The 11,247-nt window shown below is 57.3% G+C and overlaps 2 protein-coding genes across 3 annotated transcripts; both read left to right on the top strand.

Annotated features, from left to right (window-relative positions):
- The first annotated feature begins 60 nt into the window (after window positions 1-60).
- On the top strand, window positions 61-4,201 carry NR0B2 (nuclear receptor subfamily 0 group B member 2). 2 transcript variants are annotated; one of them, XM_063355902.1, is made up of 3 exons: window positions 61-287; window positions 2,046-2,632; window positions 3,043-4,201. In XM_063355902.1, the coding sequence occupies exons 2-3, from the start codon at window positions 2,089-2,091 to the stop codon at window positions 3,321-3,323; spliced, it is 825 nt and encodes a 274-aa protein (XP_063211972.1). In that variant the 5' UTR covers window positions 61-287; window positions 2,046-2,088; the 3' UTR covers window positions 3,324-4,201. The 2 variants fall into 2 exon arrangements, with proteins under 2 accessions (XP_063211972.1, XP_063211971.1); XM_063355901.1 differs by having other exon boundaries at window positions 62-287; window positions 1,442-2,632.
- Window positions 4,202-6,000: 1,799 nt separating this feature from the next.
- Window positions 6,001-11,000, top strand: GPATCH3 (G-patch domain containing 3). The gene is made up of 7 exons (XM_063356151.1): window positions 6,001-6,376; window positions 7,017-7,435; window positions 8,754-8,928; window positions 9,295-9,354; window positions 9,626-9,747; window positions 9,931-10,058; window positions 10,640-11,000. Exons 1-7 carry the CDS (start codon window positions 6,025-6,027, stop codon window positions 10,857-10,859), a joined length of 1,476 nt encoding a protein of 491 aa, XP_063212221.1. The 5' UTR covers window positions 6,001-6,024; the 3' UTR covers window positions 10,860-11,000.
- Window positions 11,001-11,247: the final 247 nt, after the last annotated feature.

Below are 11,247 nucleotides of genomic sequence, written 5' to 3'. Positions count from 1 at the left end.
TACCGGCCAATCCGCGAAGAGAGCGGCGGGGATGGGCGCTGCGATTGGTCTGGGCCGCGGTCAATCCGACGGAGGGAGGCGGGACGCCAGGCGCAGGGTGCGGTTGCCATGGCGACGGGCCGTCCGGGCCCGGTGTCCCCCCATGGCGGGCCGAGGCTTGGGTCTGGCCCGTCCCCGGCTGAGGCACCGCCGTCCCCGGGGGCATCCCTCACACGGCCACCAGCCCCCCCGGAGATCGGTGACGAGAAATTCTTCCATTCCTGCTGGTCAACGGATAAAAATACCAGGTAATTCATAGAATGTTTCCACTGTGCGTCCCTGTGCGAGCTCTGTCATAGAATCATAGATTGGTTAGAGTTGGAAGGGACCTTAAAGACCATCCAGTGCCACCCCCTGCCCTGGGCAGGGACACCTCCCACCAGCCCAGGTTGCTCCAAGCCCCGGCCAACCTGGCCTTGAACCCCTCCAGGGATGGGGCAGCCACAGCTTCTCTGGGCAACCTGGGCCAGGGGCTCACCCCCCTCAGAGTGAAAAATTTCTTCCTCAGTACTCATCTAAATCTCCCCTCTTCCAGTTTAAAACTGTTCCCCCTCATCCCATGGCTCCCCTCCCTGCTCCAGAGTCCCTCCCCAGCTTTCCTGGAGCCCCTTTAGGGACTGGAAGGGGCTGGAAGGTCTCCCCGGAGCTTTCTCTTCTCCAGGCTGAACCCCCCCAGCTCTCTCAGCCTGTCCCCACAGCAGAGGGGCTCCAGCCCTCCCAGCATCTCGGTGGCCTCCTCTGGCCCCACTCCAGCAGCTTCGTGTCCTTCTGATATTGGTGCCCCAGAGCTGGAGGCAGCACTGCAGGGGGGTCTCCCCCGAGCGGAGCAGAGGGGCAGGATCCCCCCCCTCGCCCTGCTGCCCACGCTGCTGGGGATGCAGCCCAGGAGGTGGGTGGCTTTCTGGGCTGCCAGTGCATGTTGGCAGGTTGTTTTGAGCTTCTCATCCACCAACACCCCAAGTCCTTCCCCTCAGGGCTGCTCTCCAGCCATTCTCTGCCCAGCCTGGATTTGTGCTGGTGATTGCCCCAACCCACGTGCAGGACCTTGCACTTGGCCAGGCTTGAACTTCATGAGGTTTGCGCAGCTCTCAAACCTGTCCAGGTCCCTCAGGATGGCATCCCTTCCCTCTAGCATGTAGACCACTCCACACAGCTTGGTATCATTGTCAAAATTGCTAAGGGTGCATTCAATCTCACTGTCCATGTTGCCGACAAAGATGTTAAATAGCACCGGTCCAGGTACCAACCCCCAAGGAACACCGCTTGTCACTGGTTACCACTTGGACATCGAGCTATTGACTGCCACTCTTTGAGTGCGGCCATCCAGCCAATTCCTTATCCACCTTATTATTTAAGGTGAAAATCTGAGAATTTGCTCTTTGTCTGCCCTACATTTCCTCAGAGACACGCGAACCAATGGGCCCTGCCTGGGTTTCACTATTACAGTCCATCAGTTTGCTGAGTTTCTCTTCCCTGACTGTAACAACACGAGTCTCCTGTCAGCAAGGTTAGGCAAACAGCTGCTGATAAAACGACTTCCAGGTTGCTCTTTCCAAGGCCGCTGAACACAGGGCCCAGACGAGTGCCCTGTGTGTGTGTGAACCTCCTGGCAGTGACACCTGCCCGATGACAGCACGGGGCCTTGGTGCCATGGTACAGGCCGGGTTAATGACTTTGTTTATACTGTTTGGGTAATCGCGATAAGGCTGCCCAACCCGCTGTCCCCCTCCCTGCACCGCTGGCGCTTCATTGAGAAAACGGCCGTTGACGCCACACGGAGAACTCATTTACCCCAGCCAATCAGCCCAGGGACGGCTGGCTGTTGGTTTTTTTTAATGAGGACCGCTTAATCACAGAGCGGTCAAGGCTGTGGAGGGGTGTTTCATTGGTGGCCCAGCCTTATAAGAGCTGGTTTGAGCAGCTGTGGGCTGGCAGAGCTGGGAGGACAGGGAGAATCCAGCCTGCAACAGAGGGTTTGGGAGGGATTTTACATCTCTCTACTGTAGCAAGAGCTGAATTTTGCCGAGGATCTGGCTGCCCAGCTCAGCTATGACCACCAGCAGCATGGACGTGGACTGTGAGAGGTGCCAGTGCCACAGTGAAGACAAACACACCGCCATCCTCTACACCCTCCTCAGCCAGAACCGCAAGCACAGCCGGGGCGGCTGGAGCCCAGCCCACCAGCGCTGCCTCTGCCACCAGCGCCGCACTGTCTGCCTCCGCACACCCCACGTCACCTGCCAGGCGGCCTCCAACGTGCTGGTAAAAACCATCAGCTTCATGAAAAACCTCCCTGCCTTCTACCTGCTGCCACGAGAAGATCAACTCCTGCTGCTGGACAGCTGCTGGGTTCCCCTCTTCCTCCTGGGGCTGGTCCAGGAGATGGTGACCTTCGAGGTGATGGAGACCCCAGCCCCCAGCATGCTCAAGAAGATCCTCCTCGATGGCCAAAGCAAACAGCAGGAGCCTGAGCGGACGCAGCCCACGCTGGCTGCCGTGCAGCGGCTGCAGTGCTGCCTGAACACCTTTTGGAAGCTGGACCTGAGCCCCAAGGAATACGCCTACCTGAAGGGAGCCATTCTTTTCAATCCCGGTGAGTGCAGCATCTGAACACGCGCCTCTTGGCTTGGAGATGTTCAGAGCGCGGGCAGGCGTGAGGGTGGGGAGGGCTGGTTACCTTACCCTTAACACCGATCGTTACTAAATGCATCAGGAAGCGGGAAGGAGGGATGTCAAACACTGGTAAAAGCCAGAGACCTTTGCCTGCCCTGCAGACAATAAAGGATCCTGGGGTTTACTTTCTAAAGCATGTGTTTGCCCAGTTAACTATTTTTCCTCCCTCAAATGGCAGCCCTGGAATAGATACATCTCGGTAGTGCAGCATATCTCTCAGCGTGGCCTCAGAGATCCCTTCTGAGAAATTGGGAAGGATGGGAATGGGAAAAATCTGGGGCTGTTTTCCAGCCTCCCTCATCACCGGCTTTTCCTCCTCTCCCTCGGCAGATATCCCCGGGCTGAGGGCCTCCGTGTACATTGAGAGCCTCCAGCAGGAAGCCCAGAGAGCGCTTCATGAGGTCCTGCAGCCCCTGCACCCTGAGGACCACGGCCGCTTTGCCCGCATTTTACTGATCTCCTCCACCCTAAAATCAATCCCTCCCACCCTCATCACGGATCTCTTCTTCCGACCCGTCATCGGCAACGCGGACATCGTTGACCTCATTGTGGAAATGCTGTACGAAATAACGGACAGGCAGCTGGCTCCGGCGACACGCATGGCGTGCTGAGCAGCCACGCTCGGCCTCCGGCCCCGTGGATGCTACCCACACTTTGCCGGGCAGCAAAGCCAACCTGGGAGCAGGGATTTAGGCAGACAGACGCTCGGGACTCTGCGGGGAACTGCACGTCTCGGTAGGGCTGAGGCTGGAGGATTCAGCCAGGAGAAACAGCTCCGGTTTGGCAGATGTTTACAGCAGCTCCTGCTCCGCTCAGCCGCCTGCGAACAAGCCCCAGAGGAGGTTGGGTTAGAGACTGGTCCCGATTTTTACTCGATGAATCCTTGGTGCCATTTAAATCAAGGCGCATTTTGCTGTTAACTCCAAGAGATGAGGTTTGTCCTCAACTAACAGCTTGATTCTGTGGTGTTTAGGCATGCTGAGTAACATGTCATCAGTGGGATCACTAACTGAATGCAAACATTACGGAATTAGCTCTGGGTGCAGTCTCAGTCTGTCTATTGTGCTTGAAATCTTAGAAATACTGACGAATATTCCTCAGGCACCAAGAGGGAAAAAGCCAGAGTATTAAAGCTTACAGGGTGTGCAGATTCACCCCTCCTACCTTTTCCTAGATTGCATCTTTTCTCCACAACGCCGTGAAATACAACAGAACTGCTCGCAGAGCAATGGGTTACCTAAGAGCCCCTAAACCTATTGCGTATCATCTTGGGCTGGGGCCTCACCTCGTTCCTGCGACAATAAGTGAACCCCGAGCTGTGAACACTGCGGAGACGAGCCTTTTAGTGACAGAACCAAAACATCCCTCCCTCGAGTTACAGCTGGGAGCACGCGTAGCCTGGAGAGCTTGCTCCTCCTGCCTGCAGCTTCTGCAACGAGTTAAATGTCAGTATTTTATAAGTGAATGTTCTTGCAGTTTGTATATAAGATGCAGTAAATTATTTTTTTAATAAAATGTTTTACGTTTTGGAACATGGTGGTGACTTTTTACAGGTGGTGTTAAATTTATGGGGAGTTATAAAAACCGGCTGCAGGCTCGGGGTGGAAAGGACGCTCAAAGGAAAAGGGGCTTTCCATAACAATCCGTCTGCGTTGCCACGAGGAGGGAGTGTTGGGATGTCGGAGCTGTCTGATGAACAGCCCCGCGGCACAAAAACCCCTGGGTGCGCCCAGGAGACAGAAATTCGCAGAGGCAGCGGAATCGCAGCCCCTCCACACCTGGTGCCTTTCTCCAGGCACTGAGCCTCGCCCCAGGGCTCCCAGCCCAGCGGCGACGTCAGAGGTGGATGCTCTGATTCACCTGGATGCGCACAAAGCCACCGACAGGTACAAACACCGTCCCGTTTGCCGTGCCCGACCCAGCCGAGGTGTCAGGTAAAACCACACGAAGCCTCCCTGTGCCTCGTCACCCTCCTACTTGTGGAAACACCTCGAATTTTAGCCAGGAGCCCAGTGGGAGTTCGGACTGCTTCGTCAGTCTGTCCCTCCGCTTCCCACCGGAGCCGCTGAATGGTGACAGACGGCTTCCAAGGTGAGCTCAGCCCTGTGATGGCCGTTTTCCACAAGGAGGGAGCGTGTGAGTCACGGGATGATTTCCACAGGCCCACACCAGCCACGGGCAGCCCTGAGCCATGCAGTGCGGTGACGTGTGCCTGAGTTGTGGCACACGGGACACCGAACAGCCCCGCTGCCAGTTACCCCCGTCTCCATCCTGCCCCTAGTCCCACCAGCCCCCGGGGACAGGGGATAGCTGTGGGCTCTCCTGTCCAGAGTGGCACCTGCCCATGGCGCTGCCCATGAGGCAGGTCTGTCACTGCAGGGCCACCCCTCCATCGTGGGACACGTAGCACTGGGGCTTTACCAAGAGGGCAAGGCCAGGACTCCCCACACAAGGCTTGCGCTTCACAGCACAGGGGGGGCTGGACACCCACAGTGCCCTGACACCCCCCCCGGGGCCTGTGACCTCCCCTGGGGCCTGGCTGTCCCCAGGGCTTGTGACCTCCATTGGGCCTGGCTACCCCCAGGGCCTGTCACCTCCACTAGGGCATGGCCACCCCCTGACGCCCCCAGGGCCTGTGATCCCCCCAGGGCCTGGCCTTCCCCGGGACCTGAAACCCCCACTGGGGCCTAGCCACCCCCTGACACCCTCAGGGCCTGTCACCCCTCCCTGGGGCCTGGCCACCCCCAGGACCGGTGACCTCCACCCTCGGGCCTGGCTGTCCGCAGGATCTGTGAGCCCCCCTCCAGGCCTGACTGCCTCCAGGGCTTGTAACCTCCCCTGAGGCCTGGCCACCCCCAGGACCTGTCACCCCCTCTGGGACCTCGCCACCCCTAAGGCTTGTGACCCCCCCGGGGCCTGGCCACCGCCAAGGCCTGTGACCCACCCTAAGACCTGTCCATTCCCAGGGCTTGTGACCTCCACTGGGGCCTGGTCACGCCCTGACACCCTCAAAGCCTGCGACCCCCCTGGAGTCTGGACACTCCTGGGACCTCTGACTCCGCCGGGGGACTGGCCATCCTGAAGGCCTGTAACCTCCATTGGGGCCTGGCCACTCCCAGGGCCTGTAACCTCTCTTGGGGCCTGGCCGCCCCCTGACACCCCCAGGCCCTGTGACGCCCCCCGGGGCCTGGCCCCCCCGGCGCGCAGAGGGCTCCCGCGCCACCAGGCGGCGCCCACCCTCGCCGGCGTCGGGAGCTGACGTCATCACGGCGCGCCCGCGCAGCCCGTGACGCCCCGCCCCGCTGGGGCAAGATGGCGGCGCCCAGCCGTAGCGACGGTAATGGCGGCGTCGTCGCTCGCTACTGCCTGGTGAGTGGTATCCCGGCCGCCCTGCGCTCCGCACAGCTCCGCGTCTACTTCAGCCAGTTTCTGGAGGCCGGCGGCTTCGTCTGCTTCCACTACCGCCACCGCCCCGAGCGTCCGCCGGCGGGCGGCGGCGAGGAGGCCGCGGCGCCGCGCACTTGCTCCTGCCTGGTGGCCGTGCAGCCCGGCCGCGCCCGCCGCTTCGTCCGCATGTACTCGGGCAAGCGCTGGGTCGGGCCCGGCGGCGCCTCGCTGCCCGGACGCTGCCTCATCCGCAGGGTTCGCCTCAGCACCGGGACAGGTACGAGCGGGCACCGGGAGGGGGAGGCCCAGCCTCCCCTCACGGGCCTGGAAGGGTCCGGAGGACGCATTGGGCAGCGGATCCCAGCCCTGCGGGTCCTAGAAGGCAACCTGGGGGTACCGGGGGGTTAAAATCCCTCATGGGACAGAGGAAGGCAAGGGCGGGAGCCCCTCTGCTGTGAGGACAGGCTGAGAGAGCTGGAGGATTTCAGCCTGGAGAAGAGAAGGCTCCGGGGAGACCTTCCAGTCCCTAAAGGGGCTCCAGGAAAGCTGGGGAGGGACTCTGGAGCAGGGAGGGAGGCCATAGGACAAGGGGAGATTTAGATGAGATCTCAGGAAGAAATTCTTGGCTGTGAGGGTGGTGAGCCCCTGGCCCAGGTTGCCCAGAGAAGCTGTGGCTGCCCCATCCCTGGAGGGGTTCAAGGCCAGGTTGGACGGGGCTTGGAGCAACCTGGTCTAGGTGAAGATGTCCCTGCTCGTTGCAGGGGGGTGGGACTAATGGCCTTTAAAGGTTCCTTTCAACCCAAACCATACTATGATTTTACAAGAGTTGGTTTGGGGCCTGCTCATCCCCTTCTTGCTCTGATTTACCCCTCTCTGAGTGTGCGTTCCCCCACAAAACCATTCCTCCTCTCCTCCAGGCACAGAGACGTTTCCCTGCAGTGGGGACAAGACGGCCGCAGGCCAATCTGTCACAGAATCAGACTTGAAGCGTCTGCCCGAGTTCAACCCCCCTTCCTTCATGCCTTATGGGAATGTGGGCACCCCCCTGAAAGTTTTTCTGGAGCTGATCCGGGCCTGCAGGCTGCCTCCCTGGATTATCAAGAAATTGCAGCTGGATTTTCCAAAGACAGCCTCATCCCGTAGGTATGGGAATGTGCCTTTTGAATACCAGGACACTGAGACAGTTATAGAAGAAGAAAGAGTTTACACTGCTACAGGGGATGAGATCACAGAGGAAGAGGGGCCTGTGGCAAGATCTGAGGTGACTCACCCAGCCAGCGCTGAGGAAGATGAGGAGCGGCAGGAGAAGGAGGCAGAGGAGTCGCACTCGGATGATGTAAGTGGAATTTTCTAGCATTGTCCAAGGTTAGCTATTGTAACTGCGAAGCTGGGAGGGCTGATATAACTCTCTCGGAACTCACTTTTAATCTTTTAGTTGTATTGCGTAAATTGCTTGTCTAAAAATGGTGTTAAAATACGGCTGTTAATGTCTTTGTGCAGTGAGCCCCTTGGTACATGAACAGTGTGGGCATTAACGCCTCCAAAACTGCGTGTCCAAATCAAGCTGGTTGTGGGGCTTGAGCCCAAAGGGTTTGGTCCAGAGGAGTGAGCACAAGCGAAGACTGGTGCTGCAGGAGCAGATCTCTGCCCTGCTGCGTGGCAGATTGGCCGGGCTCTGCTGTTGCTTGTAAATGAGGTGACTGGAAGTTGGAGAGCACGTTTGTGTGCTGGAAATGACACACGGAGCTCTACAAATGGTTGGCCTTGAATGCTCCTGTGATTGAAGTTAGTCGTTCTGAGAAAAATGACTTTCGTGACAAAGACTTCTAGAAAACTGGGCCGGACAGGCTCTCCGGAGACTATCTCGTTCCCTCCACCTGACAGACGCCTGTCTAGCCTGTTCTCACAAACCTCTGTCATTACAGAGGCAGCACAATCCCAAAGCAAGCCATTCCCGTTCTTTGCTCTACCAGAATTCACTTAGATGCCAAATCTTTGCTGCGCTTTTATCCCATTAGGTTCTCCTAGCAACAGCGGACACAGAGAAGGCTTTGTTCCCTCCTTTACAAACTTCTTATTCAGTCTTTTTCTTCTCCAGACTAAACAGACTCCTCTAGCTGTTTCTCACAGGCTCTTTTTCCTGGATCTCTAGTCGTTCTTTTGGCTGTTCCTTAGTCGGTTAATGTCTTCCTTGGAGGGCACTGCCCAGAACTGGGCAGGCAGCAGTAAAGCTGTCAGTCTGATCTGTGTCCGTGCCAGCGAACTCCTTCACTGGAACCGACACAATCTCTTTAGGGATCAACTTGAGTGGAATTAATTTGTTGCTAGTGCTGACTTTACGTCCAACACACCTGCTCCTTAAATGGGCATCTTTGCGTTACAGATCGGGTACGCTGCTGAAAGCATGCCGTGAAGTGGGTGTGATGTGGTATTTTTTCACCACTTCTGTCTGCTGACTCTGGAGATGGCATTAGTCAGGGGAATGAGGTCATCAGTGCCGGTCGTGTTAGTGCCTGAAAACAGCAGGCTGAGACGAGCCCTGTCGACAAAGCTGTTTCGGAGGAAAGGCATTGCGATGGGCCGCGAGGGTCAGGGAAACAGGGGGGAGGCTGTGTGCTGTTGGTGTCACCCACCTTTCCCCGGTTCCTTCGCAGGACAATGATACCTGCGAGGAGTGGGAGCGACACGAGGCTCTGCACGAGGACGTGACCAAGCAGGACCGTGTGGAGGAGCGGCTCTTTGAAGAGGAGATTGAGCTGAAGTGGGAGAAGGGTGGCTCTGGCCTTGTTTTCTACACAGACGCTCAGTACTGGCAGGAGAAGAATGGAGGTAACGTTGATGTTTGTGTCGCTGAGCCACAAACTAACCACCGCGAGCTGGGGGGCCCAGCCCTGCAGGTAAATCAGGTATAACCCCATATGAGCATTCCAGATCAGCTGCAGATACGGGCGTCCTGCCATCGCTTTCAAAACCTTCCCTTACTCACAAAACCTGCAGTGGTTCAGTCCAGTTGCCAGAGACCCCAGTGGTCCTACTGGCGGCCTGTTGTGTAAGCGCTGTGGTTTGCAGCGTCTTTAATACCGTTTCCTTCCCATTTTGTTAGAGAAAACAGGGAGCTGGGCAGCCAGCAAACGGCTCGTCTGTGTCAGACTTCCACAACCATCACCAAAGCTGGTGTTTTCCTTCTCTTGGCAGACTTTGATGAGCAGACTGCGGATGACTGGGATGTGGACATGAGCATCTACTATGACAAAGGTATCTGAGCTGAAACCCCCCCAGGAAACTGGGGCGGTTGGGAAATTCTGACCCTGCAGAATTTCTGCAGTGGGGAACTCTTTGACGCTCTCATCCTTTGAAAGCGTCCAAGATGTCAGTGTTCTTTAAACAACGTTTTTCTTGTCTGGCAGTGAGAGTTGCCAAAAAGAACAGGTTCTGCCTCCTTGTTGCGTGGTGCTCTGGGGGAAATGACGGTAGCGAACGGCTTTCCTGGGCTGTGCTGCTCTGACTCTGGCTTCTTTCTCCCTAGATGGGGGTGATAAGGATGCTCGGGACTCGGTCCAGATGTGGCTGGAACAACGACTCCGGGACGGCTTGGAGGATGGCTCTGTTTCAGGGCAGCAGATCGGCACCTTCGAGAGATACACCAAGGTGAGCTCTGGATACGTGCTCGGGAGGGGATGGGGCAGGACAGGAAAAGCAGTGATGGGGATGCTCAGAGGGTGTGGGTTAGGGGAAAGAGAGGTCTTGGATGTGGGGAGGGGGCAGAGGGTCTGGGAAGATGAGGATGGGCTTTGTCCAGTAACTCTGTGACATTTTTCTCCCCTCTTCCAGGGCTTTGGCAGGAAGGTGCTGGAGCAGCAGGGCTGGACGGAGGGGCTGGGGCTGGGCAGCAACAACTCTGGAATGGCCGAAGCTCTGGACAATGAGGGTCAGAACCCCAGATGCAAGAGGGGGCTGGGGTAAGTACCCAACCCTGCCCTGCCAGCCTGTGTTCAGAGCCTCTGCCCGGGCTCGCTGGGCTGACGCAGCAACTAACAGGCCACAAAAGGAGTAGATTGTGAACCAGAACTGGAATTCTGTCCCAGGGATCTGCCTTTCCCTGCACAGCTGGTGTCAGGGCCTGCCACAGCGCTCCAGAGCTAGATGACACTGCTCTTCGTGGTGGTCCAGTGCTCCTTAGAGGAACTTGTGGTGCTAGAGCGGGACTGGAACCCTTTGCAGGTTCACGCAGCACACAAACACGTGTGGAGAGCTGTGCTTGAGGATTGAGGGTCATCTCTGCTGGTGGGGAAGGTCCAAGCGACCTGAGCTGTGGCTGTGCACCTCACCCCTACCTTCTCTGTGGGGTTTCTGGGGGCTTTGTGCAGTGCTGTGTCTCTTGTTCTAGAGCAATCTTGCAGCCAGGAGTAGGACAAGAATCCTTATTGCCCTGTATCAGTCCACTTCTCCCGTGTAGCTCGTTAAGGAAACGAGCTGGGATGCACAGTGGTGTCCCGCTGCCTCAGCAATATTTGACCAAACGTTTCCTGCGTCCCTCTAGGTACCACGGGGAGAAACTGCCGACTTTCAGCAAGGTGAAGAAGCCCCGGCGGGACGCTCCCATCCTCATCTCAACTATCTACGATGACCCTGACCCAAAGGACAGCGGTGACCAGCTGCTGAGGCGCCAGCCACCCACTGCCATGAAGTACAGGCAGGACATGGTGTTTGTCCGGGCGTCACACGGTGCTCTGGAGAGCTCCAGCGCCCAGTCACGCTGAGCAGGGACTGTCACTCAGCCTTTGTACCGGTTCTCCTCCTGTCGAGTGCAGGCTGGCTCCTGGACTCGGCTTTGGAGTGGGGTGTCCATATATTTATTTTTGGAAGAAATATAGACTTGTAACAAAAATAGCCTCAGTGGGTTGTTTGGTTTTTTTTTTCTCCCCTAATTGAACCATTCAAATGGTGGGGACGGAATTTCTGGTCCTGTTTGTTCGGTGGGGACAGGGAAGGGTGTTGTTGTGTTTCCAACTGGCTGTTTAAAGCCGATACTTCTGCCTGGATCAACCAAGCCTGGGTGCTAGGTCAGCCTAAAATCCCAGAACTCGTCGTTTTTGGCTGCCTGAGACCCAGGGAAGGACAAGTATAGACAGGGCCAGCTGTGGCACA

This window comes from Chroicocephalus ridibundus, chromosome 19 (genome assembly GCF_963924245.1).
Source record: "Chroicocephalus ridibundus chromosome 19, bChrRid1.1, whole genome shotgun sequence".
In the NCBI taxonomy this organism is placed as follows: Eukaryota; Metazoa; Chordata; class Aves; order Charadriiformes; family Laridae; genus Chroicocephalus; species Chroicocephalus ridibundus.
Note: the sequence above shows the minus strand (reverse complement) of the source record. Positions and strands in the feature narration are given on the sequence as shown.